The sequence below is a fragment of the Mobula birostris genome, chromosome 1 (assembly GCF_030028105.1).
Source record: "Mobula birostris isolate sMobBir1 chromosome 1, sMobBir1.hap1, whole genome shotgun sequence".
Classification (NCBI taxonomy): domain Eukaryota; kingdom Metazoa; phylum Chordata; class Chondrichthyes; order Myliobatiformes; family Myliobatidae; genus Mobula; species Mobula birostris.
Genome location: NC_092370.1, coordinates 73,243,784 through 73,270,940, shown reverse-complemented (window position 1 = coordinate 73,270,940; position 27,157 = coordinate 73,243,784). Strand labels below are relative to the sequence as shown.

At 46.0% G+C, this 27,157-nt stretch overlaps 1 protein-coding gene across 4 annotated transcripts in view; it reads left to right on the top strand.

Annotated features, from left to right (window-relative positions):
- Positions 1 to 27,157, top strand: part of LOC140197060 (arf-GAP with GTPase, ANK repeat and PH domain-containing protein 3-like) — a 542,744-nt gene that overhangs the window by 479,228 nt on the left and 36,359 nt on the right. For all 4 annotated transcript variants that reach the window (XM_072256993.1, XM_072256987.1, XM_072256996.1 and 1 more), the window contains 2 exons: positions 15,393 to 15,547; positions 26,305 to 26,395. In XM_072256993.1, coding sequence (XP_072113094.1) covers positions 15,393 to 15,547; positions 26,305 to 26,395 — 246 coding nt within the window. The remainder of the gene's footprint in view (positions 1 to 15,392; positions 15,548 to 26,304; positions 26,396 to 27,157) is intronic.

Below are 27,157 nucleotides of genomic sequence, written 5' to 3'. Positions count from 1 at the left end.
AATGGTGATCCTTTGAGCTGTATAGTTCTCCGATTCAATCTGACTTTATTTTTCTTTAAAAATGACTGACGAATGGTTAAAATCCATTATTCAGTTGGTTCCTAAATCTGGAGTTTTAACCCTGAATTTAGGAAATTGATGTCCTGCTGAGAAGCAACATCAGATAAGGTTTGTCCTGCTATCAGTCTCCATTAGACACACACAGGGCATTTATAAAATAGTGTCTCTGTGGCAGGAGAGTGGTATATTTGCATCTGTTTGATTAAAGGGAGCTGCTGGTTAACCTCAGTGAACTGGGCTGGGATCTCAACTCATTCTGTACAAGTCAGAGCACTGAGCTTACCTAGCAACCTCCCCTACTTCTAATTCACTTGCTTTCCTTTCCTGGCACTTTCCCCCAGGCCTGTATCTCCATAATGGCTGAGGTCTGATTATAGTAATACAGGTTAGGAATATTGGGTGTAATGATCTGCAAAATGAGGAGGCAGTACGCTGACATTTACAGATGGTGGTTGCTTTGTTTGTGATTGCAGCACCTCTGCAATTTACTGTCCTCTCTCCGTCCCGATACACTTCCCTGTCATAATCAAATACATTCGCTGCCTCACAGTGGAATTTAGAAAATCTGTGCGCCTCCCCCCGCCCCCCGCCCCCCCCCCCCCCAGCCATCAGTGGAGGAATTGGGACCACTCGGTGTAGGCTCTGCTTGTTTGCAGGTGATGGTGTTACTGAATCTGCCTGTTCAGTGGGACTGAGTGCTGGTACAGCTCAGGTGGTGTATCACAGGAGCCTCGGAAAGCAGTTGTTTCTGAACATGGGCTGAGCAATTATTACTTTGTGCACTGTACTGGTGTCTTTTGCTGCTTAGAACCAAATCAGCACTAGTACTGCAGTGACACCATCTGGTACAGAGAAAAGAGCACAAGGGATTAGGAGCTGTCACAATAAACTTCCAGGAACCAGCCCCACTTCACCCCAACTCAAGCCCCACCATCTCATGTTTTGTCCAGCCCAATATCTCCTCACTTCATCGCACCACTTCTTCCCACCTCCCCACCTCCCCACCCCTGCTTAGGAAAATGGATCAAATGCTGTTGTTTACCACTGGGGAATTTAAAACAAAAGTTGGGGAAGGGTGAGCAGGGGGATTTGCTTGTTGTAAAGGGCATCAATACATTTACATCTGGTACTGTGTTTGGCAGATTCTCTTACGAGAAGGTTGAACAGGTTAGACTGTATCTGCTGGAGTGAGATGGATGACAGCTTGGATGAGAAGATAATTTCCTTCTGTGGGAAAACAGAGCCAGCAGTAACTTCTCAGCCCCCCTTAAATCTCTCCCCTCTCTACTTAAATTCATGCCCTGTAGTGTAGACTCTCCTACCCTGGGGAAAAGACTGACCATTCATTTTATCTGCACCCCTCATGATTGTATAAACCTCTATAAGGTTACCCCTCAACCCCCTTCTGTCCAGGGAAAGTAGTCCCAACCTGTCCAGACTCTCCCTATAACTTAGACCCTCGAGTATTAACCACATCCTCGTGAATCTTTTCTGCACCCTTTCCAGCTTAATCACATCCTCCTTATAATATGGCATCCAGAACTGCACACAATCCTTCAAGTGCATCTCATCAAGTAACATGACATCCCAACTCTTGAACTTATCGCCCCATCCTAGCATTTCATACACCCTTTTCACCACCCTGTTTACCTGTGTTACCACTTTCAGAGACTTATATCCTCAGACTTGGTTCTAACCACTCCCCAGGGCCCTGCCATTCACTGTGAAAATCCTGCTCTGGCTTAATTTCTCAAGCTGCATCACTTCACACTTGTCTGAATTAAATTCCTTCGGCCATTACTTTGTCCACTTTTCCTTTAGACCTAGTTCTAGATCCTGCTGTAACCTTTGACAACTTCCCCACTAGAAGTTGGTCATCTGTAGACTTACTAACTATGCCATCTGCAGTCTCATCCAAAATAGGAAATATATCTGACAAACAGCATTGGACCCAGCACCGATCCCCGCAGCACATCACTGGTCATGGGCCTCCAATCTGAAAAAACAACCCCTCACTATCTCCCACTGACCCCTACCACCAAGCTAAATCTGTACCCAGTTGGCTATCTCACCCTGAACCCCAAGTGATGTCACCTTCAGAACCAGCCTACAATAAGGGACCTTGTTAAAGGCTTTGCTAAAGTCCATGAAGATAACTCCTAATGACCTGCTGTGGTAAATCTTCTTGGTCACTTTTTCAAAAAACTCTTATTAATTTAGAAGACATAATTTCCCATGCTCTCTCAGAATCATCTCTACTAACTTTCCCACCATGATATTAGGCTCCCTGACTTGTCCTTACAACCTGCTTAAAAGAGAGCACAACATTATCCACCCTTCTAGTCACTGTTAAAAACTAAAGGGTCAACTACTTTGCAGAAAAAAATACTTTTTTTCCCTCATTGGCCAGGCTATTTGGATTTCTCTTCCTGAAGTGGAAGCAGAAACTGTACGTATTTTAACAGCAGGAGACACAAGAGACCACAGATGTTGGAATGTGGAGCAAAAAAAACAAATTGCTGGAGGAACTCAGTGAATCGAGCAGCATCTGTGTGGGCAAGGGATGATCGACATTTTCAATCAGGACTCTGCCTGAAATAAATTGTTGATTAGCAAAGGAGTGAAAGTTATTGGGAGTAGACAAAAATGTAGAATTGAGGTTACAATTAGAACAGCCATGATCTTATTAAGTGGGGGGGTTTGAAGGGTTGAGTAGCCTACTTCTACTCCAGATTATTGTGTTTGCACGTTCTTCTCTTTATCCCCTAATTCACCTTTGCCCAGCACACTCAAATTCCTGAACTCCCTTTCTCTGCACCTCTTATCCATCTCTCACTCTCAGGATTTCCTTGTATTCCCGGTACCATTCTCCATGAATCCCTAACTCTATCTTTACCTGGACGTCCAACCTCACCTTCCCTTCATGCCCAGCAAACCCATCTTCCCTTGTACTTCCCAACACCACCTTGGAGATGGCATTGGAGGTGTGCTGTACTCTCCAGGGGTAGTACTGAGGGATTCCCAACTGTGGGAGGAGCAATACTGAGAGAGAATCACACTGTGGGAGGGGCGGTACTGTGGGAGGGTGACACTGTGGGAGGGGCGGTACTGAGGGGGGGTGACACTGTGGAGGGGCGGTACTGAGGGAGGGTGAGACTGTGTGGGGGCGGTACTGAGGGAGGGTGACTGTGGGAGGGACGGTACTGAGGGAGGGTGATACTGTGGGGGGGGCGGTACTGAGGGAGGGTGACACTGTGGGAGGGGCGGTACTGAGGGAGGGTGATACTGTGGGGGGGCGGTACTGAGGGAGGGTGATACTGTGGGAGGGGCAGTACTGAAGGAGGGTGACACTGTGGAGGGGCGATACTGAAGGAGGGTGACACTGTGGGAGGGGCGGTACTGAGGGAGGGTGACACTGTGGGAGGGGCAATACTGAGGGAGGGTGACACTGTGAGGGGGCGGTACTGAGAGAGAATCACACTGTGGGAGGGGTGGTACTGAGGAAGGGTGACACTGTGGGAGGGACGGTACTGAGGGAGTGTGACACTGTGGGGGGCGGTACTGAGGGAGGGTGACTGTGGGGGGGGTGGTACTGAAGGAGGGTGACATTGGGAGGGGCGGTACTGAGGGAGTGTGACACTGTGGGGGGGCGGTACTGAGGGAGGGTGACTGTGGGGGGGCAGTACTGAGAGAGAATCACACTGTGGGGGGGGCGGTACTGAGGGAGGGTGACACTGGGGGGGGTCAGTACTGAGAGAGAATCACACTGTGGGAGGGGTGGTACTGAGGGAGGGTGACACTGTGGGAGGGAGCGGTACTGAAGGATTCCCAACTGTGGGAGGAGCAGTACTGAGAGAGAATCACACTGCGGGGGGGGGTGGTGGTACTGAGGGAGGGTGACACTGTGGGAGGGGAGGTTCTGAGGGAGGGTGACACTGTGGGAGGGGCAGTACTGAGGGAGGGTAGCTCTGTGGGGGGGCGGTACTGAGGGAGGGTGACACTGTGGGGGGCAGTACTGAGAGAGAATCACACTGTGGGAGGGGCGGTACTGAGGGAGGGTGACACTGTGGATGGGTGGTACTGAGGGAGGGTGACACTGTGGGAGGGGCGGTACTGAGGGAGGGTGACACTGTGGGGGGGGCGGTACTGAGGGAGGGTGACACTATGGGGGGGCGGTACTGAGGGAGGCTGACACTGTGGAGAGGCGGTACTGAGGGAGGGTGACACTGAGAGGCGGTACTGAGGGAGGGTGACACTGTGGAGGGGCGGTACTGAGGGAGGGTGACACTGGAGGGGCGGTACTGAGGGAGGGTGATACAGTGGAGGGGCGGTACTGAGGGAGGGTGACACTGGGAGGGGCAGTACTGAGGGAGGGTCACACTGTGGGAGGGGCGGTACTGAGGGAGGGTGACACTGTTAGAGGGGCGGTACTGAGGGAGGGTGACACTGGAGGGGCGGTACTGAGGGAGGGTGACACTGTGGGTGGGGCGGTACTGAGGGATGGTGACACTATGGGGGGGCGGTACTGAGGGAGGCTGACACTGTGGAGAGGCGGTACTGAGGGAGGGTGACACTGAGAGGCGGTACTGAGGGAGGGTGACACTGTGGAGGGGCGGTACTGAGGGAGGGTGACACTGGAGGGGCGGTACTGAGGGAGGGTGATACAGTGGAGGGGCGGTACTGAGGGAGGGTGACACTGGGAGGGGCAGTACTGAGGGAGGGTCACACTGTGGGAGGGGCGGTACTGAGGGAGGGTGACACTGTTAGAGGGGCGGTACTGAGGGAGGGTGACACTGGAGGGGCGGTACTGAGGGAGGGTGACACTGTGGGTGGGGCGGTACTGAGGGATGGTGACACTGTGGATGGGCGGTACTGAGGGAGGGTCAGTCTGTGGGAGGGGCGGTACTGAGGGAGGGTCACACTGTTAGAGGGGTGGTACTGAGGGAGGGTGACACTGGGAGGGGTGGTACTGAGGGAGGGTCACACTGTTAGAGGGGCGGTACTGAGGGGGAGGGTGACACTGTTAGAGGGGCGGTACTGAGGGAGGGTGACACTGGGAGGGGCGGTACTGAGGGAGGGTGACACTGTGGAGGGGCGGTACTGAGTGAGGGTGACACTGGAGGGGCGGTACTGAGGGAGGGTGACACTGTGGAGGGGCAATACTGAGGGAGGGTGACACTGGAGGGGCAGTACTGAGGGAGGGTGACACTGGGAGGGGCGGTACTGAGGGAGGGTGACACTGTGGAGGGGCGGTACTGAGTGAGGGTGACACTGGAGGGGCGGTACTGAGGGAGGGTGACACTGTGGAGGGGCAATACTGAGGGAGGGTGACACTGGAGGGGCGGTACTGAGGGAGGGTGACACTGTGGAGGGGCGGTACTGAGTGAGGGTGACACTGGAGGGGCGGTACTGAGGGAGGGTGACACTGTGGAGGGGCAATACTGAGGGAGTACTGCAGCGGTGGAGAGATAGTGTTGACATATGTGCACTGTTGGGAATGCTTTATTTGAATGCTTTTCATGTCAATTGTGTTGGATGGACATCTGGGCTGTAACCAGCTGATTAAGTTACTTGCTGTGCACTAGTTGGTGGCAGCCTTTTCACATTTCTATTAATGTTAGGGAAGGCTTTGTGATGACCTGTGAAATAGGGGACGGGAGGTGGAGGGATCTCTTTTCCCGTCCTGAATGGGCGAGTTTGTTTACCTGTTGGTACCAGATACCAGAGTGGTGTGCCGAGCTATCATGTACATGCTGACCCCATGACAGGATGACAAGTTCCAAAATTTGAGAGCAGCAGGACAGTGACAGCACCCTCTGACCCATCCCCCCCAAGCTACAACCAGATTGTTTAATTTCTTTTCTACTGCCGTCTGTTAATTAATGGAAAATCATATTTGTCCTTTTACTGCGGCTGACTTTGGTATTGGATTTAAATTGCATCTCTTCATCCATGCAACAGAGTGCGTCCTTCCTTAATTTACCTCTAATTTGAAAGCATTTGTTGCTGGTGTAGTGTGTGAGGCAGGGTCGCAGGGTTAACATGCATTACAAGCTGCAGGTTCTCTGATTCACTTTGAATGGTCTTAGGCTTTTAAAAACCTATTAAATAATAACGAGACTAGGTGCTGGATTGGATTGTTTTCTCTTGCTGCCCCCTAATTACTCAGGCACTGAGTGCCATTGGTGAATTTGTATTTGCTCCCTTTCTCTGGGGATTTGATATTATATTCCTCACTTTCAGAGGAGGGCTAATTCGGGAACGGCTGCACTGTGCAGTTACAACAATATTGTGGAGCACCAGATGATAATCAGAATTGTTTGCAAATGCAGATTTACAAATCTGTTCAGGCTTCTTCAGAAACCAATTCTGATCTGTGCACACATGGAAAACTGGCCGTGGATGTGTGGCTGGTCAATAGTCAGAGGTGCAGCATGGAACTGAGCCATTCAGGCCACTGAGTCTATGCTGGCACCCAACCATCCGATTACACTAATCCTACACTAATTCCATTTGATTCTCTTCACATTTTCTGCAGTTTCTCCCCAGATTCTCCCTCTCACCCACATGTGAGACGTAATTCACAGTGGCCAATTAATGTAGCAACCTGCACTTCTTTAGTACTTGGGAGGAAACGGGAGCAGCTGGGGAAACCCACCTGGTCACGGGGAAAATGCAAATTCCACAAGGATAGGAATGGGGGTTGGGTGTGAACCCAATTCTCTCGCACTTGGAGGCAGTGGCCCTACTAGTGGGTCCACTCTGCCGCCACACTACGATTTAGTGCCAGAATATGAACCAGTGTGGTACACAGGGTGGTACCTGTGTGTGTTTTGGTGCTCATGTATGAGCCAGTGCCAGTGTATGTCAGTGCCAGTTTGTGAGTTGATGCCAGTGTGCAAGCTAGTGCCATTGCTGGGACCAATGGGACCAATGCGACCATGTGTGTTGAGGTTATGAGTGTGTTGAGTGGGTGTCAGCTTGTTATGAGCTCAGCTATCACAGATCTGTCATTCTTCAGACGTGACTACTTCCCATGCATTTGAGAAATGGTGATCAACAGTTCATTGTTTGATGGGGAGCTGTGGATTCTCCTCTACACCGCCAGTTATCACTGTGTGTGAGTGTGTGTGTGTGAGCTTGCCGTGCAGAGATGGTTTGGGCATGTTGATGCAGCGGGAGTTATAGGTTGTCCTGCAAACAGAAAAGTTGCACCTGAAAGAAAAAATTTCTTCCCCCTTGTTGAGTTCAGGAGTCAGGAAGTTACATTGCAGCTTGAAAAACTCAGTTGGACCTCATCTGGAGTATTGTATTCAGTTCCGGTTGCTCCATTCTATAAAGGGTGTGGAGGTTTTGCAGTGGGTGCAAAAGATGCTGCCTGGATTAGAGAGTATGAGCTATAACAAGAGACTGAACAAACTTGGGTTACTTTCACTGGAGCGGCAGAGGGTGACAAAGACCTGATGAAGATTCATAAAACTATGAGAGGCATGGATAGAATAAATAGACAGTATCTATTTCCCAGGGTTGAAGTTCCTAATTTGAGGGCATGCATTCAAGGTGGTAGGTGGGTGCCTGGAATATTCAGCTAGGGGTGGTGGTGGAGGCAAATACCACAGAGTTCAAGGTTCAAAGTAAGTTTATTATCAAGGTACGTACACGTCCCCATTTACGACCCTGCAATTGATTTTATTGCGGGCATACTCAATAACTCCAATAACCATAATATAGTCAATGGTGGACTGCACCTACAGGACGGACAACCAGTGTGCAAAAGCCGGTATGCTGTGCAAGTACAAAAGGAATGAAAAATACATCATAATAAATATCAAGAACATGAGGTGAAGAGTCCTTGAAAGTGAGTCAATAGGTTGTGGGAACAGTTCAGTGTTGGGGCAGGTGAAGTTGAGTGAAGTTATCCCCTCTGGTTCAGGAGCCTGATGGTTGAGGGATAATAGCTGTTCCTGAACCTGCTAATGAGAGTCCTGAGGGTCCTGTACCTTCTTCCTGATGGCAGCAGCGAGAAGAAAGCATGAGCTGAGTGGTGGTGTTCAAAGGAGCTCTTTGATAGGCACATGAATATGCAGGAAATAGAAGGCTATAGATATCGTGTAGGGATTACTTTAGCTGGGCATTTGATCACTAATTTAGTTAGTTTGGCACAACATTATGGGCTGAAGGACTTGTTCCTGTGCTGGATTGTTCTATGTTCTGTGTATTTCCCTGGTGTGGTCCCTTAGAGTTTGCTGGAAGAGCCTGGTCCATCGGCCTGGTGTGGATGAGCTGCAGGTGATGAAGCAGACTGTACAAGCATCCACCTTGTACGGCAGAGACAAAGCCACACACTAATAAGAAGAGCAGAAATGTAATGACAAAAGCCTCCTGCTGTGTTGCTGTTTATTGGCAAGTTCCAAAAACCCATTGAGTTCTCGGACTGGTTTATCTAGCGTGAGATGAGAGAGTTCCATCTTCTAATCGTGCCCATTAGGAACAATTCAAGAGGTCCTGTTTTTTCTCATTATTTCAGGTATTCTAATGAGCACTCTGATTATTGAATGCCACAGTCAGTCTGGTTTAGACCAATAAACGAGCCTCGCTCACTGCTGAACAGAAAACAGCACCAGCCAGGGGTTCCAGCACCCAGGGCAGTGGCTCCCTGTATTGTGGCCAGACCGGTATTTATTACCTATCCCCAATTAACTTTCGACAGAGGGCAGTGTTCGTCCATCTAATGGATTTAATAATTTGCTGGGGTGCGTGGCAGACAATTTTAAAGACAATTAGACCACATTCTTGGGGGGGGGGTCAGTACTGGCATTCCATTCGTTCACAGACGGTAACCAAGTGTGATACACCCAAATCATGGAGTTATTGAGGGGGGTAGGGGTGGGTCATGTAGTTACTGAACACAGGGACAGGCCCTTCAGCCCACCACCTCCATGCCATCCATTGAATGTTCATCGACCTTAATCCTATTTATTACACGATCTGGCTCATTACTTCAGCTGCTCGACTAGACGCTTCTCAAATGCTTGAGAGTCTCTGCCTCCTCTTCAAGTTGTGCGTTCCAGGTTCCAACCACCCTCACCCTGTCAGTAACTTCAGCCTATAACCTCAGATTCAGATGGGCTATGCAAGCTATGTGAATGTGCTAGGCCTTGCGGCTTGATGCAAGAAAGTATGAAGTTATCCACTGAAGTTGGAAGGTTTTTATCAGGTGAGGAGTGGGCTGGTGGTCAGAGAGACCTGTATGCTGGTATATCGATCACTGGGAGGTAATGTGCAGCTGGGAAAGCCGGTGGTGTGTTTGGCCTGTTACAGGGAGATCTTAATACGAGAGTAGAGATGTCTTGCTCCATTTATTTAGAGGCCCATTGAGACAGGACTTGGAATCCCGGCTACAGATCTGTTCTCTGTGAGGAAAGACGTACTTGTGGTAGAGCAAAGCATGGAATGATGAAAGGTTTCTGATAGGGAAGAAGGCATTTGACCCCCTGGACAAAGACGAGAAACCCACTTCCCCAAGGTGGGTCTTTAGTTCTCAGATGCTTTAAACTACCGTTGTGCCCAGCAGCTCTCAGGAGTTGAGAGGGAGACGGTGAGGTAACCCTGTTCACGTGCACGCCAGGTACCATTCAATTCCATGGAGTGTCTCTGCCTTTCTTACCCTGTCAGGTGGTGAGGTCTGCACCTCTCCCATGCTCTTGGTGTGAATATTTCCCTCATCTTCCTCTACCCCTTCTCCACATGTGAATTCTCTGCCCCTGCTAAGAGAAGTATGTTGAAGTATGTCGAAGTTCAAATTCAGTTTATTGTTATTCATCTGTATGCATGTACAGTATATCACCACATGAAACAATGTTCCTCCAGACCAAGGTGCACAAAACTACATATGCAATACATAAAATAATATTACCACAAATAATAGGGGTGCATTTATGACGCAAGTTAAAAGGTAGTGCAAAAGGAGAGCAAAACTAGTGAGATAGTGTTCATGGGTTGATTCAGTCCATTCAGAAATCTGATGGAGAAGGGGAAGAAACTGTTCCTAAAACATTGACTGTGTATCTTCAGAATCCTCTCCAGAGCCCTTTCTGATCCTTGCTTCCTATACCTTAAGTATGCTTCATTCTTTCTCTTGACTAGATGTTTCAAATCTCTTATCAACCATGGTTCCTCACCCTATCATTCTTTCCCTGAGCCAAAACAACCTCCGCACTTCTGTTGTGTATTTCCCTGAGTGCCCCCATTCCAGTTTATACACCCAAGTTCCTGCCAAATAGCATATAATAACGCCTCCCTCAATTAAATACTTTCCCGTACCACCTTCTCCTATCCCTCTCCAAGGTTATAGTAAAGGTCAGGAAGTTCTGGGCAGGAACAATGTGATTGAGTGCAGAAAGGATTCATCAGAATTAGAATCAGAATCAGGTTTAATACCACTGACATATTTAGTAACACACATCAAAGTTGCTGGTGAAGGCAGCAGGCCAGGCAGTATCTCTAGGAAGAGGTACAGTCGACGTTTTGGGCCGAGACCCTTCATCACCAGCAACTTTGATGTGTGTTGCTTGAATTTCCAGCATCTGCAGAATTCCTCGTATTGGCATATTTAGTGAAATTTGTTATTTTGCAGCAGTGGTACATTGCAATACATAATAAAAAAACCTATAAATTACAATAAGAAATATATATTAAAAATTAAATTCAATAAATAGTGCAAATACAGAGCAAAAGTAGTGAGGTAGTATACATGGATTCATTGTCTGTTCAGAAATCTGATGGCGGAGGGGAAGAATTTTGAGAGTGTGTCTTCATGCTGCTGTACCACCTCCTTGATGGTAGTGATGAGTGCAGGCATGTCTTAGGTGATGGGGGTGCTTAATGATAGACGCTGCCTTTTTGAGGCATCACCTTTTGAAGATGTCCGGGACGCTGGGGAGGCTAGTGCCCACGATGGAGCTGGCTGAGTTTGCAGCTTTTTCCGATCCTGTGCAGTGGCCCCCGCCATACCAGACGGTGATGCAACCAGTTAGAATGCTCTCCATGGTACACTGTAGAAATTTGCTAGAGTCTTTGCTGATGCACCAAATCTCAAACTCCTAATGAAATATAACCACTGCCATCCCTTCTCTGCAATTGCATCAATGTGTTGGGCTCAGAATAGGTCTGCAGAGACTAGAAATTTCAGGAATTTGAAGAGGCTTACCCTTTCCACTACTGATCCCATGATAAGAACTGAAGTGTGTTCCTTTGACTTCCCCTTCCCGAAGTCTACAGTCATTTCCTTGGTCTTACGAATGCCGAGTGAAAGCTTGTTGCAACTTCACTCAACCAGCTGATCTATCTCACTCCTCTACACCTCCTCGTCATCACCTGAAATTCTGCTAACAATAGTTGCTGCTTGGAATGGAGTGTTTCAGTTAGAGGAGAGACTGGAGAGTTTGAGTCTGTTCTCCCTAGAATGGAGGCTAAGTAATAAGTAAGGATAATGGAGGTATATAAAATAATGAGGAGTATAGACGGGGGTAGACTGCAGAGAACCTTTCCCTTCATCTAAGGCATATGAAGCAAAGGATTTAGGTTAAGTGGGCAGAGATTTGGAGGGATCTGAGGAGGACCAGAGAAAGGCGAATACTTAGGACACACTGCAGAGCAGTGGATGCAAAGTCACTGACACTCTTGAAGAGGTGCCTAGAACTTGAATTGCCGGGCATTGAAGGCTACAGGCCAAGTGCTGAGAGATGGGATTAATGCAGGCGATTGCCCAGTGGTTTGGACTTGATGGGCCGAATGATGTGTTTTCATGCTGTATGCCTGCTCTTGTGATCATTACTTTATTATGGGAGTGGCCATTCTACAAAAGACCTTCACTGTCTGTGAGCTGCTCTGGATGTTCTGGGCTGTGAAAGATGCTGGAGAGGTGGAGGAGGTGCTGGAGTGTGTGAGCACTTTCACACAGCGAGTGCAGTGTTCTGGACTTGCTGCCTCTCACTAACGGCTGGAGACAGAGGGTGATGATCAGTGAATTCTGACCTTGTCAGTGATGCCCTTGTCAAACGGTTGAAATAGCTGTCCACCTCTTCCATTGCTTCTGAACGCCAGGCTCTCTCTTTGCTACATGGGAATCTCCTGGATCAGAAGGCCTGTTCCCTCCTTGCTTGTGCAGGGTCCTCGTCTCTGATTTAGACTTGGATGAAGTTATTGAGTTGCTGAGCCGTGCAGTGATACAGATATTTTTTGCCGTTTTTCTTGCGTGAAGCAATTGGCCGACAGCTTACAGAGCTTAGGGAATGAGGCATTATGCAAATGAGTATTGTATTTGCATAACCCTAATTAGGTAATTACTAATCTGTTTGCTATGTGATCAAGTATGTGTGAAGATGTATCATTTGCTGTTCACTGTTTCCTTTTGCCGATTGAGTCCGAAGAGCAGTTCTTTTGATGATAGGGTCAAATTTTGGGAGGGAAAGTTCTGGTCTTGGGTGTGGGGTCTCTTGGACCAGATGGTATCATGCTTCCTGTCTCTGTTCCTGCCTCTTTTCTGTTCCTAGTGCTGGAAGGTGGTTCAATCATCACGTGTGCTGAGGTAGGAGAATGGACAAAGAAGTGGCAGATGAAATACACTGTAGGGAAGTGTATGGTCATGCACTTTGGTGGAAAGAATAAAGGCGTAGACTTTTCTGAATTTGGAGTGAATTCAGAAGTCAAAGATGCAAAGGGACTTGGGAGTTCCAGTGCAGGATTCCCTAAAGGTTAATTTGCAGGTTGAGTCAGTAGTAAGGGAGACAAATGCAGCTTTAGCATTCCTAGAACATAGAACAGTACAGCACAGGAACAGGTCCTCAGCCCACAGCATTGTGCTGAACCAATTAAATTAGCAATCAAATGTCTAACTAAACTGCTGCTTACACAACGTCCAAATCCCTCCATTTCCCTCACATTCATGTGCCTATTTAAATATCGCTTAAAACCTGGGGTGCTGCAGTGGCATAGTGGTTAGCGTGACACCATTACAACACTGGGCGTCAGAACTTGGAGTTCAATTCCAGCGTCCTCTGTAAGCAAGTTTGTATGATCCTTCCTGTGTATGTGTGTGTGTGGATTTCCTCCGGGTGCTCCGGTTTCCTCCCACAATCCAAAGATGTACCAGTTAGTAGGTTGTTAACCTACTACTACCAGTTAGGGGAAATGGTGAAGGATGGGGGGGGGCGGGCGGCATTTCCCATCCCCCTTTCCCTCTCTCGTCTCATTTCCTTGCCCGTCCATGGCCTCACTCTGCTGCTTCTTCTCCCTTTTTCTATCTTTCATGGCATCCTGTCTCTTTCACCAATCAACTTCCTAGTTCTTTACTTCATACCTCCCCCTCCAGATTCACCTATCAGCTGGTGTTTCTCTCTCCCCTACCTCCACCTTTTAAAACTACTCTCAGCTTTCTTTCTCCAGTACTACTGAAGGGTTTCGGCCCGAAACGTCGACTGTACTGTTTTCCATAGATGCTGCCTGGCCTGCTGAGTTCCTCCAGCATTTTGTGTGTGTTGCTCGGATTTCCAGTATTTACAGATTTTTTCTTGCCTGTCTACCATAATCTTATAAACCTCTATCAGATCTCCCCTTGGCCTCTACCGCTCCAGAGAAGACAACCCAAGTCGTCGAAATTCTCGTTATAACATATGCCCTTGAATCCAGGCAGCATCCTGGTAAATCTCTTCTGCACCCTTTCCAAAGCCTTGATATCCTTCCTATAATGCGGTGACTTGAACTGCTAGCAATACTCCTGATGCGGCCCCACTACAGTTTTATAAAACTGCAACATAACTTCCTGCTTTTGAATTCAGTGCCTTGACGAGTAAAGGCAAACGTGCCATATGTCTTCTTATCAATCTGTCATATCCTATTGATCTGTCGCCAGTTTCAGGGAGCTATGGACTTGGACCCCAAGGCCCCTCTGCTCATCAACACTGTTAAGGGTCTTGCCCTAACAGTCAAATGTAAAGACTTTACATTTGACTTACCAAGGTGCAGTGCCTCACATTTGGCCAGGTTAAACTCCATCTGCCATTTCTCTGCCCAGATCTGCAACTGATCTGTATCCCACTGTCTATTTAAGTGTTACAGTTGCAGTGAAAGTGCAGTGCAGGTAGACAATAAGGCGCAAGATCATAATGAGATAGATTGTAAGTTCAAGAGTCCATCTTATCAAAACTGGGGACTGTTCAATAGTCTGATAACAGCAGGGTAGAAACAGTTCTTGAGCCTAGTGGTATGTACTTTCAGGGTTTTGTATCTTATACCTGATGGCAGGGAGGAGAAGAGAGAATGTCTGGGTGGATGGGGTTCTTTGATTATGCTGGCTGCTTTACTGTGGCAGTGAGAAATGCAGACAAAGTACATCAAGGGAAGGTTGGAATCGGTGATGTGATGGGCTGTGTCCACAACTCTGCTGTTCATTATGGTCATAGGCAGAGCAATTGCCATACCAATCTGTGATGCATCTGGATGGGATGCTTTCTGTGGTGCACCAAAAGGAATTGGTGCAGATTGAAGTACAGAGAGTGCGGAGAGGACCACTCATTCTGAGGATGAAGATTGCAGGAGGAGGGGGATTGTGAGGCACATTTCACTCTCAGTCATTGCAGTTACAGACTGTAAGGGATTCAAATTTCACATTGTTAAAGACAGCACTTCATACATAGTTAATCCGAGTAGTTTGGGATATTACATTGGGGGGGGGGGGCGGTGGAGTTATTAGTCAGTGTGATGGAGCCAGAGTTGCAGTATGGTAGGGGAGGCAAGAGATGGAAAGTGTATGGGTGAGAATGAGTTGGGAGAATTGTAGTGAGGGATTGCGGTCGTCTGGAAGTTACTGACCAGCCGGATGTGTCCTCTGGCTCTGCATTTCACAGCTTCTACTTTGCTTTCTCTGTGTTCTCACTCTGATTACTCCCATTGACCAAATAACCGTCTATTCCATGGTCACCCTGTGGTTTGGGGAGAGCAGGGAAGGAAAGTAATATGGAGAGGGAGGGGAGAGAGTTGTGATGGGGATAGGGGAGGGGGAGAGTGCACAGAAGACAAAGCATAGAGAAGGAGGGGTGGGAGGTGATGGGGTGGGGCTAGGGGAGAGGAACGATGTAAGGTAAAGAGTAGAGTGTAGGGAGGGAGGGGGCGAGGATGTGATGGAGAGAGGAGTGGGGGAAGGATGTATGGTGGGGAGTTGAGGGGAGGTGACGGGAGGGAAGGGAGGGTTGTGAGTTGGACATTTGGATGGGATGTTGTGTCCCAGTCCATCACTGACCCCTGCTGTGACTGCCCCGTCCTCTCTCTCACAGATGTGGAAGAAAGCTACGAGTTCGTCATTGTCTCGCTGACTGGGCAGACGTGGCACTTTGAGGCCTCAAGTTCTGAAGAGAGGGAATCGTGGGTCCTGGCCATTGAGAGTCAGATCTTCGCCAGTCTCCAGTCTTGTGAAAGCAGCAAAAATAAGGTTGGTGTGTTGGGGAGGGCAGATCTCCTGTGGGTCTGTCCCATGGAAAGTGGGTGGCATACTGGGAAAGGCCCCTCAGGCATGACTGGGCAGTTAGGAAGCTGTGAGTACCTCAGTGTAGCCCCAACTGACCCCCTGACACAAGCCCCTAGGAGCAGAGAGGGTGGATTGCTGTTCTCACTCTAGTGCTATGGAGATTCATGGAACTGTAGAACATCATGGCACAGAAAAAGTTCACTGGCCCCACAGTATTCAGGCCTGTAGCTCATCCCTGGAATCGGTCCCGAGCCCACTTCCTGTCACTGAGACACTGTCAGTGCTCTCACTGCTCTTTGACCAACCTTCCATGTGACATCTTATCAAAAGCCTTTTGAAAATCCCTGTAGCACTCTCAGTAATCCTCATTTTCTCTGAAAGCAGAGTTGTCACAATTTTCCTGAGAAACCCACATGTACTGTTCCAGGTGTACTTGTGCCTTTCCAAAGGCTCAGAAATAATTGCAATAATTTTCTGGCAATTAAAGATAAAAGTTGACTGATCCCTTCCATGCTTTTGTAATTAACGATGCCATGTTTTGCATCCTCTGATTCTGCAGCACCATTCCCATACCCAGGGAGGAAGAGAATTGATGGTGGGGATCTCTGCAGTTTCTTTGATCATTGTAAGATTGTGGTTACTGATAATTCAAGGCATAGTTCCAAGTTCAGATAAGGTAGCAGTGGAATGAATTCGGCAAAACCACCAGCTTGTGGGGGAAAATTCTTCTTCAGGAACTTGTGTTGGAAGAAATCTGCCATCTTTTCCTGGCACAGCCAAGAGGTTGGTCCTAATTAGCCAGTGCAGTTGACTATTAAATGTCCCTGCAAGTCACTCAGTTCAAAGCAGTTATAGATGTGTTTGTCAACAGTGGTGTTCCATCAGGACTGGTACTGGGACCTCTTCTTTTCTCGGCGGGCAGCAACCAGTGCGAGAGATTGTTCATTGGTGATGTAGCGTGAGGTTTAAAAAAAGCTTGGGAGCTTTTTGGCTTTTCTTTTGGCAGGCTGCAATCAGCACAAGAGATCGTTCGTTGGTCACGCATTGCAAGGTTTAAAAAGAGCTCTGGTGCTTTTTGTTTCTTGCTTGGCAAGTGACAATCAGCATGGGGCCAATAAAAAGAAAGGCAGAGTGGTCATTGTGTGAATGGGGCATTATTAGAGTGGTCTAGCTTTAGCTCAACAGGCTTACGCAAGCACAATAAGTCTGAAGTAAGTAAGAAAGCTTTTAGAATTTTTTTTTTTCTCTGTAAGTACGTAGCTAGTGCACTGAGAATGGATCCAGAGGTAGTGGTATATTCCTTGTGTGAGATGTGGGAAATTTGAGAGTCTCCCTGATAACTACGTCTGCATGAAGTGCATTGAGCTGCAGCTCCTTCAAGACTGTGTTAAGGGGCTGGAGCTGCAGCTCGATGATCTTTGACTCATATGAGAGAATGAGGAGGTGATATTTAGGAGCTACAGGGATGTAGCTTCTGTCACCTCTAAGTTACAGGAGGTAGGCTCTTGGGTGACTGTTAGGAAAGGGAAAAGGAATATGCAGTCAGTGTAAAATGCTCCTTTGGCCGTTTCCCTCAATAATTAGTATACCACTTTGGATACTGTTTGAGGGGGAGGGTGGACCTACCAGGGAGAAGCCGCAATGACCAGGTTTCTGGCACTGGCTCTGGCTCAGAAGGGAAGTGGGGAGAAGAGGAGTGCAGCAGTGATAGAGGATTATATAATTAAAAGATTAGAAAGCAGATTTTGGGGCATGTAAGAAACACCCATGTGCCAGGGCCAGGGACATCTTGGATCAGGTCCAAGCAATCCAAACGGAGAGGGTGAGCTTCAGGGTTCTGATGTTTCTATCATTCATTCTATGGGGTCTCTTGTTTGGTGGATTTCTGTGAAGATTCAGAATTTCAGTGTGCATTCTAAATACATTCTCTGTTATTAAATTGAAGCATTTGAACAGTATGCGAACAGAGGTAAATAATCTGTAGTACAGTTAGAGATTGGCAGGTATGACGTTGTTGGCATCACTGAGGCATGGCTGAAAGAAGTTTATAGTTTGGAGCTTAAAATCCAAGGATACACATTGTATCGAAAGGACAGCTATGTAGGCAGCAGTGGTGCCGTGGCTCTGCTGGTAAAAACTGAAATCAAATCCTTAGAAAAACGTGACATAGGATTGGAAGATGTAGAATCATTGTAGGTAGAGTTAAGGAACTGCAAGGGTAGAAAGACCCTGATGGAAGTTATACGGGCTTCCGAACAGTAGCCAGGATGTGTGCTGCAAACGACAGGAGATAGAAAATACATGTTCAAATGGCAGTGTTACATTAGTTGTGGGGGATTTGGGGGATATTGGTAGATTGGGAAAATCAGATTGGTGCTGATTTTGGATCCCAAGAGAGAATTTGTAGAATGCCTACAAGATTGCTTTTGAGAGCAGCTTGTGGTTGAGCCCACTAGGGGATCAGTTATTCTGGACTGGGTGTTGTGCAATGAACTGGATTTGATTGGGGAGGTAAAGGAACCCTTAGGAGACGGTGATCATAATATGATAGAATTTGCCCTGTAATTTGAAAGGGAGAAACTCAAGTGAGATGTAACAGTATGACAGTAGAGTAAAGGTTATTGAGAGAGTAGCTCTCCAAAGTTGACACTAGCAGGTATGACAGCAGAGCAGCAATGGCTGGAGTTTCTGGGAACAATTCAGAAGGTGCAGGATTGATGCATCCCAAAGATGAGGAAATATTCTAAAGGGAGGATGAGGTAACTGTGACTGACAAGGAAAGTGAATGACAGTATAAAAGTAAATGAGAGGGCAAATAATAGAGCAAAAATTAGTGGAAGGTAGTGGGTTGGGAAGCTTTTAAAAACCAACAGAAGGCAATTTAAAAAGCCTTAAAGAAAGAAAAGATGAAATATAATCGTAGACTAGCCAATAATATAAAAGAGGTTTCAGAAAGTTTTTCCAGATATACTGATTAAGGGGGAGACAAGAGGGAATTGATGGCTTTGTGGCCAAATTTGCAGATAATACAAAGATAGGTGGAAGGGCAGGTAATGTTGAGGAAGCAGGATGTCTGTAGAAGGACTTAAACAGATTAGTTGAATGGGCAAAGAAGTAGCAGATGGAATATAATGTAGGGAAATGTATGGTCATGCACTTTGGGAGAAGGATGAAAGGTGTGGGCTATTTTGTAAACAGGGAGAAAACTCAGAACTCAATCAGTGCAGAGGGACTTGGGAGTCCTTGTGCAGGATTTCCTAAAAGTTAATTTGCAAGTTGAGTTGATGGTAAGGAAGTCAAATGCAATGTTAGCATTTATTTCAAGAGAACTAGAATACAAAAGCAAGGATGTAACACTGAGGCCTTATAAGGCATTGGTCAGACCACACTTGGAATATTGAGAGCAGTTTTGGGCCCCTTATCTAAGAAAAGATGTGCTGGCATTGAAGAAATTCCAGAGGAGGTTCACAAGAATGATCAGAGGAATGAAAGGGTTAACATATGATGACTTAAGTGAATTTGGAAGAATGATGGGGGGCAACTTACTGAAACCTAACAAATTTTAAAAAGTCTCCATAAAGTGCATGCGAAGTGAATGTGAATGTTTCCTGTCATGTTAAAATTTTCTTTAACCAGGTGGTGGTGAATCTGTGTAATTCTTTGCTACAGGCAGCTGTGCAGGCCAGGTCATTGGATATATTTAAGGCAGAGGTTCTTGATTAATCAGTGCATCAAAGGTTACTAATGGAAATCAGGAGAATGAGATTGAGAGACATAATAAAACCATGATGGAATGGTAGAGCAGACTCGATGGGCCGAATGTCCCAATTCTGCTCCAAGGTCTTCTGGTCTCAGTTGTTTCTGTGTAGTTGTTTCTGTGTGGACTCAGTGTAGATTCTAGTTAATTTGGTCAAATAATTGGTTAATTGGGGCAGCTACTTATTTGGGACAACTCTTAAAGAACAAAAACCATTGGAACCAAAATCAGGTTTAATATTACTGACGTATGTTGTGAAATTTGTTGTTTTGCAACAGCACAACATAGCAATACATACAGGGTAATAATTTTAAAAACTATAAATTACAGTAAGAAATATATAACAAAATTAAATTAAATAGTGCAAAAAGAGAGAAAAGTAATGATGTAGTGTTCATGGGTTCATCGTCCATTTAGAAATTTGATGGCCAAAGGAAAGAAGCTGCTTCTGAAACGTTGAATGTATGTCTTCAGGCTCTGTACCTCCTCCTTGATGGTAGCAGTGAGAAGAGGGCATGTCCTGGGTGATGGGTGTTCTTAATAATGGATGCAGCCATCTTGAAGCGTCGTCTTTTGAAGGTGTTCTGGATGCTGGGGAGGCTAGAGCCTACGATGGAGCTGGCAGAGTTTACAACATTCTGCAGCTTTTTCTGATCCTGTGCAGTGGCCCTTCCAATCCAGACAGTGATGCAGCCAGTTAGAATGTTCTCCACGATACATCCATTGAATTTTGCAGAATCTTCGGTGATGCACCAATTCTCCTCAAACTCTTAATGGAATATAGCCGCTGTCATGCCTTCTTTGTAATTGCATCAGTACGTTGGAGGCAAGGCAGATCTTCAGAGATATTGACCTCCAGGAACTTGAAACTGATCACCCATTCCACTTCCCCTTTCTGAAATCCACAATCAATTCTTTGGTCTTGCGGACATTGAGTACAATGTTGCTGTTGTAACACCATTCAACTAGTTGATCTACAGTGGCATGCAAAAGTCTGGGCACCCCTGGTCAAAATTTCGGTTACTGTGAATAGCTAAACGAGTGAAAGAAGACCTGATTTCCAAAAGGCATAAAGTTAAAGATGACACATTTCTTTAATATTTTAAACGAGATTACTTTTTTATTTCTATCTTTTACAGTTTCAAAATAACAAAAAAGGAAAAGAGCCCAAAGCAGAAGTTTGGGCACCCTGCATGGTCAGTACGTAGTAACACCCCCTTTGGCAAGTATCACAGCTTGTAAACGCTTTCTGTAGCCAGCTAAGAGTCTTTCAGTTCTTGTTTGGGGGATTTTCACCCATTCTTCCTTGCAAAAGGCTTCTAGTTCTGTGAGATTCTTAGGCCGTCTTGCGTGCACTGCTCTTTTGAGGTCTACCCACAGATTCTCGATGATGTTTAGGTCAGGGGACTGTGAGGGCCATGGCAAAGCCTTCAGCTTGCGCCTCTTGAGGTAGTCCATTGTGGATTTTGAGGTGTGTTTAGGATCATTGTCCTGTTGTAGAAGCCATCCTCTTTTCATCTTCAGCTTTTTTACAGACAGTGTGATGTTTGCTTCCAGAATTTACTGGTATTTAATTGAATTCATTCTTCCCTCTACCAGTGAAATGTTCCCTGTGCCACTGGCTGCAATACAAGCCCAAAGCATGATCGATCCACCCCCGTGCTTAACAGTTGGAGAGATGTTCTCTTCATGAAATTCTGCACCCTTTTTTCTCAAACATACCTTTGCTCATTGCGGCCAAAAAGTTCTATTTTAACTTCATCAGTCCACGGGACAAGTTTTCAAAATGCATCAGGCTTGTTTAGATGTTCCTTTTCAAACTTATGATGCTGAATTTTGTGGTGAGGACGCAGGAAAGGTTTTCTTCTGTTGACTCTTCCTTGAAGGTCATATTTGTGCAGGTGTCGCTGCACAGCAGAATAGTGCATCGCCACTCCAGAGTCTGCTAAATCTTTCTGAAGGTCTTCTGCAGTCAAATGGGGATTTTGATTTGCCTTCCTAGCAACCCTACGAGCAGTTCTCTCGGAAAGTTTTCTTGGTCTTCCAGACCTCAACTTGACCTCCACCGTTCCTGTTAACTGCCATTTCTTAATTACATTACGAACTGAGAAAACGGCTACCTGAAAATGCTTTGCTATCTTATAGCCTTCTCCTGCTTTGTGGGCATCATTTATTTTAATTTTCAGAGTGCTAGGCAGCTGCTTAGAGGAGCCCATGGCTGCTGATTGTTGGGACAAGGTTTGAGGAGTCAGAGTATTTATAAAGTTTTGAAATTTGCATCACCTGGCCTTTTCTAATGATGACTGTGAACAAGCCATAGCTCTAACAAGCTAATTAAGGTCTGAGACCTTGATAAAAGTTATCTGAGAGCTCAAATCTCTTGGGATGCCCAAACTTTTGCATGGTACTCCTTTCCTTTTTTTCACTCTAAGATTGTACAAAACAAAAATAATACACCAATCTTGCTTAAAATGTTGAAAAGAATGTTTCATCTTTAACTTTATGACTTTTGGAGATCAGTTCACCTTCTACTCACTTAACTATTCACAGTAACAGAAATTTTGACCAGGGGTACCCAACCTTGTGCATGCCACTGTATCTCGCTCCTGTATGCTTCCTCATCACCATCTGAAATTCTTCCAGTAATAATTATGTCATCAGGACATTTATAGATGGCATTTGAGGTATGCCTAGCCACACAGTTGTAGGTGTAGAGAGAGTAGTGCAGTGGACTAGGCACGCATCCTTGAGGTGTGATAGTATTAATTGCCAACATGGAGGAGATGTTATTTCCGATTCACACTGATTATGGTTTCCTGGTGAAGAATTCAAGAAAATATCCAGGATTCTCTTCATTTATTTGGGACACTGTGCCGCTTAATTGGGACAGGAGACTGTTGCTAAACAGTTTCTAACTAGTGAAGGTTACGTGAGTTTGTGTGGCCATTAGACACTACACCATGCTGAGAGTGAATAGTTTTTAAGTAGCGACAGTTTTTGAGTTTGTTTGAGTTCAAAACACAAAGATTTTTTTGGTTGCTGATAGTTGGCAAGAAATAAGCAGTAAGACAATTTAGAACTATTTTGCTATTTTGCTCACTGAAGGTTTCAAGCATTCGGGCTTAGAGATGCCAGAAACAGCTGAGAGTGAAAATGAAATGACTTCACTATCTCAATAGGTTATAATCTAAGAAGCATTTGAAGATATCAACAATCATCTCAAATGTTACAATGAAAATGGAGATTTGGGGAATGCATTTGTTGAAAGCATTGTATGATGGCGGTCCATTATCACAGCGGTCCCCAACCACTGGAAACGATATAATTTGGCGATATGAGTCAGCAAAGCATGGAAACGATATAATTTGGCGATATGAGTCAGCTGCACCTTTCCTCATTCCCTGTCACGCCCACTGTTGAGCATGAACACACGCGAGGTGATGACCCATGTGTCATCCATGTCAGCGTGGGAAGGAGATCAACTGCTTGAGCTTGCAAATGACGGTGGGCTGAAAAGTTTGTTTGAAATAACATCTGTGCTGGCATTCTGGATCAAACTCAAGGCTAAATATCCTGAGATAGCCACGAAAGCACTGAAAACGTTGCTTCCATTTCCAACATATCTCTGCAATGAATGCAACGAAAACTAAATTGCGGTATAGACTGGACATAAGGAACCCCCTTCAAGTATCGCTGTCTCCCATCACTGCTCAATGGGACCATCTCATTGCAAGGAAACAAGCCCAGGACTCCCACTGATTCAGCGATATTGATGTGTTGCAATGATTTTATATGTTCATACGGGGAAAATATGTGCTGTGTGTTTAATATCCAAACGTTACTTAAAATGTTATGATGCTATTGACCTATAAGTGACTTATATAACCATATAACAATTACAGCACGGAAACAGGCCATCTCTGCCCTTCTAGTCTGTGCCAAACGCTACTCTCACCTAGTCCCACCGATCTGCGCTCTGCCCATAACCCTCCATTCCTTTCCTGTCCATATACCTATCCAATTTTTCTTTAAATGATAATATCAAAACTGCCTTTACCATTTTACTGGAAGTTTGTTCAACACTTACTTCAAGCTCCCCTGTCCTCCCCTGATAGCTGACTTATCACTATATTCATGTGAGGAAAATATGCGCTGTGTGTTTAATATTAAATTCATTAGATAAACCCTTTTAGAAACGAAATTGAGTGTATTAGCCACTTACCACCTATATTCCGGTCGTGATTAACACTACCACCACCTTCCCGAACAGAATCGTTAAAAACGATTTGTAGAAGAAAATCGGCATGTACACACATGCGCAAGGCTTCGTGGTCATTGTAGTCTTGTCGGGGTAAACACAACGTATTTGACTGCTACTTCTTGTCTGTTGGCAACCTTACCACCCCCCCCCCCCCACCCCAGGTCGACCGGTCTGCAAGAATATTGTCAATAATAAATCGGTCCGCGTTGTAAAAAAGGTTGGGGACCCCCGCATTATCAGATTATCAGCGTGAGGTGTCTGCACTAATTTTGTTCATTCACAATCAATCAAAAGTACATGGTAGAGTATACTGGATTAATTCGTCTATCGATAACAATTAGGAACAAATATACAGTTTTATAGTACTGTAGTAGTATTGGTAGTGTTTTAACTTGTTCTGCATTTCATTTAAATACATAATTTGTTACTCAGTTAAAAGGTAGTTTGTCTTTTTTATTAGGCAGCCACCTAATTTTGCCAAAATGTACTCATTCCAATGTGTCCCAATTAACCGAAATCCACTGTATATAGATGACTTGAATGAAAATCTAGGTAGTCTAAGTAGTAAGTTTGCAGATGACACAAAAGGTAGTGAAGTTGTGGATGCTTGGGAAAGTTGCCAAAGGATTCCTCAGGATGTAAACCATTTGGAAATGTAGGCATAAAAATGGCGGGTGGAGTTTATTCTAGATAAGTGTGAGGTGTTTCACTTTGGGAGGTCAAATGTAAGAGAAAATTATACAGTAAATGGCAGAAGCCTTAGAAGTATTGATGAACAGAGGGATCTTGAGGTGAGAATCCGTAGCTCCCTGAAAGTGGATAGGATGGTAAAGAAGGCATGCTTGCCTCCATTGGTCAAGGCACTGAGTAAAAATGTCAGAAAGTCAAGTTGCAGCCATATAAAACTTTAGTCAGGCTACATTTTGAGTATTTCTACAGTTCTGCTCATCCCATTATAGGAGGGATATGGAGACTTTAGAGAGGGTGCAAAAGAGATTCACCAGGATGCTCCCTGGATTGGAGGACATGTTCTATAATGAATGGCTGGATAAACTTGGAATGTTATCCGTAGACTGACAGAAGCTGAGAGAAGATCTGATAAAGGTTTATAAAATAATGAGAGGCATAGATAGAGTAGACAGTCTTTTTCCTAGGGTGGAGTTGTCAAAGGCCAGAGGACAAAGGTTTAAAGTGAAGGGGGAAGCTTTAAAGGAGATTTACAAGGCAGGGTTTTTACAAAGAGAGTTATTGGTGCCTGGAACACACTCAGAGGTAGGTGGTGGAGGCAGGTATGATGGAATATTTAAGAGGCATTTGGATAGTCACATTAACAAGCAGGGACTGGAGGGATATGGACCACATGCAGTCAGGTGGGATTAGTTTGGATCGGCATCGCAGTCGGCACAGACATTGTGGACCTAAGGGCCTTTCCCTGTGCTCCATTGTTCTATGTTCTAATCTCACCTGCCACTCATCCGCTCAAATTGACAGCTATCTATGTTCTGCCAAATCCTGTGACAACCTTCTTCAGTATTTACATCTCCACCAATTGTCTGCAAACTTGCAAATCAGATAACGTGCATTTTCATCAAAATGGTTTATCGTTACATTACATGCAACAGAGCAGTACTTGGTCTGTGTCTCAAGCACACGAAATTGTCGGACACAGGTCAGTTTGATACTGGATGGGACCTGCAGCTGACCTGCTGGAGTAAAGAGCCCACTTTTTGCATTACTGTAACCAGCTTGTGTACAGGATTCCCAGGGATGTAGCTCAGTACAAGAGTGTCAGTATAACAGCAGCAGTTTAGGTGTGTGGAGGAACAGAGAGGTGGTGTCCACGTCCATAGATCCCTCAGAATTGCCATGCAAGTGATTCAGAAGGCATATGGTGTGTTGGCCTTCATTAGTCGGAGGACTGAGCTCAAGGGCCGTGTGATAATGTTGCAGCTCTGTAAAACTCTGCTTAGACCACGCTGGAAGAATTGTGTTCACTTCTGGTTCTGGTTTGTACCACAGGAAGGATGTGGAAGCTTTATAGAGGATTCCAGGATCTGGACTGGAGAGCATGACTTGTAAGAAAAGGTTGAGCAAGCTAGGGCTTTTCTCTCTGGAGGAATGAGGATGAGACGTGACTTGATAGAGGTGTATGGATTGATAAGAGGGATAGATAGAGTGGACAGTAGGATATCTTTTCCCCCAGTGTGGAAATAGTTAATACAGGGGAACATAGCTGATTGGAGGAAAGTATAGAAGGGATGTCAGTGGTAAGACTTTTACGCAGAGAATGGTAGGAGCGTGGAACACACTGTCGGGATGGTGGTAGGGACAAATACATTAGGGACATTTATGAGACTCAGATAGGCACATGGATGAAAGAAAACTGGAGGGCTATGTGAGAGAGAAGCATTAAATTTATCTTAGATTAAAAGCTCGGCACAACATCACGGGCCGAAGGGCTTGTATGTGGTGTAGTGTTTGTTATATGTTCCCTTACCTTGTACAAGGGATGAATTCACTGAGAGAAGACTTCACAGGGGATGGGACAAATACATCTGATTTTGGGGAGGAAGGCCCTGTGGGAGGTGATGTGTGTCTGGCATCCCATACCGGATGTCAGAGAAAGTTCCCACTCAGCTGTTCTGCCCTCGGACAATGAGGAGTGATGCCCAGATCAAGTAACCGTTCCTCTGTTTGATTTAGTCTCGACTGGGGAGCCAGAGTGATGCCGTAGCCATCCAGTCCATCCGGAACGTGCGAGGAAACAGCTTCTGCGTTGACTGCGATGCACCCAGTGAGTACTGTGTCCTGAGAAATAGTATAGGAACACTGGATATCGTGCAGGAGGCTGTAACCAGGGACGAGGTGGGATGAAATGGGGCTGTAATGACAGACGGTCTAGAATCGGCCCTTCCAGCCCTTCGAGCTACACTATCCAGCAACCTCTGATTTAACCCTAGCCTTGACATGGAACAATTTACAATGACCAATTAACCTACTAAGCGGTTTGTCTTTGGACTATAGGAGGAAACCAGAGGGCCTGGAGAAAACCCACACATTCCACAAGGAGGACATACATCGGAATTGAACTCCAAACTCGGACGCCTGAGCTGTAATAGCATCGCGCTAACCGCTATGCTGCCACGCAAATGGGGCTGTAATGAGGATCAAGGCATGCGATAATTGCACCCAATGCCCTCTGCCAGCAATTTGAGGGCCTGAGTGTTGGAGAAGGTGGATGGGTTGTGGTGGGCTGTGCTGATCCATTGAGATGAGCACAGAAGCAGACTCTTAAGCCCACCTAGACCACACCGACCTGCTCCTCTTACCTAGAGCCATCCACCCGCACCCAGGCTATATTCCTGGCCCGAATGGAAATGGAACCTAACTGGGCTAATGGGCAGTTTTCCTGATCTCCTCGCAGGCCCTATTCACATCCTGAGGTTACCCAACACACAAGGCTGCCTAAAGCTGTCAGCAGAGTCAGTTTGTGTCTCTCTGTTACAGACCACAGCCCTCTGCATTCCAGGCCACTGCACCTCTGTGTCTCTGCATT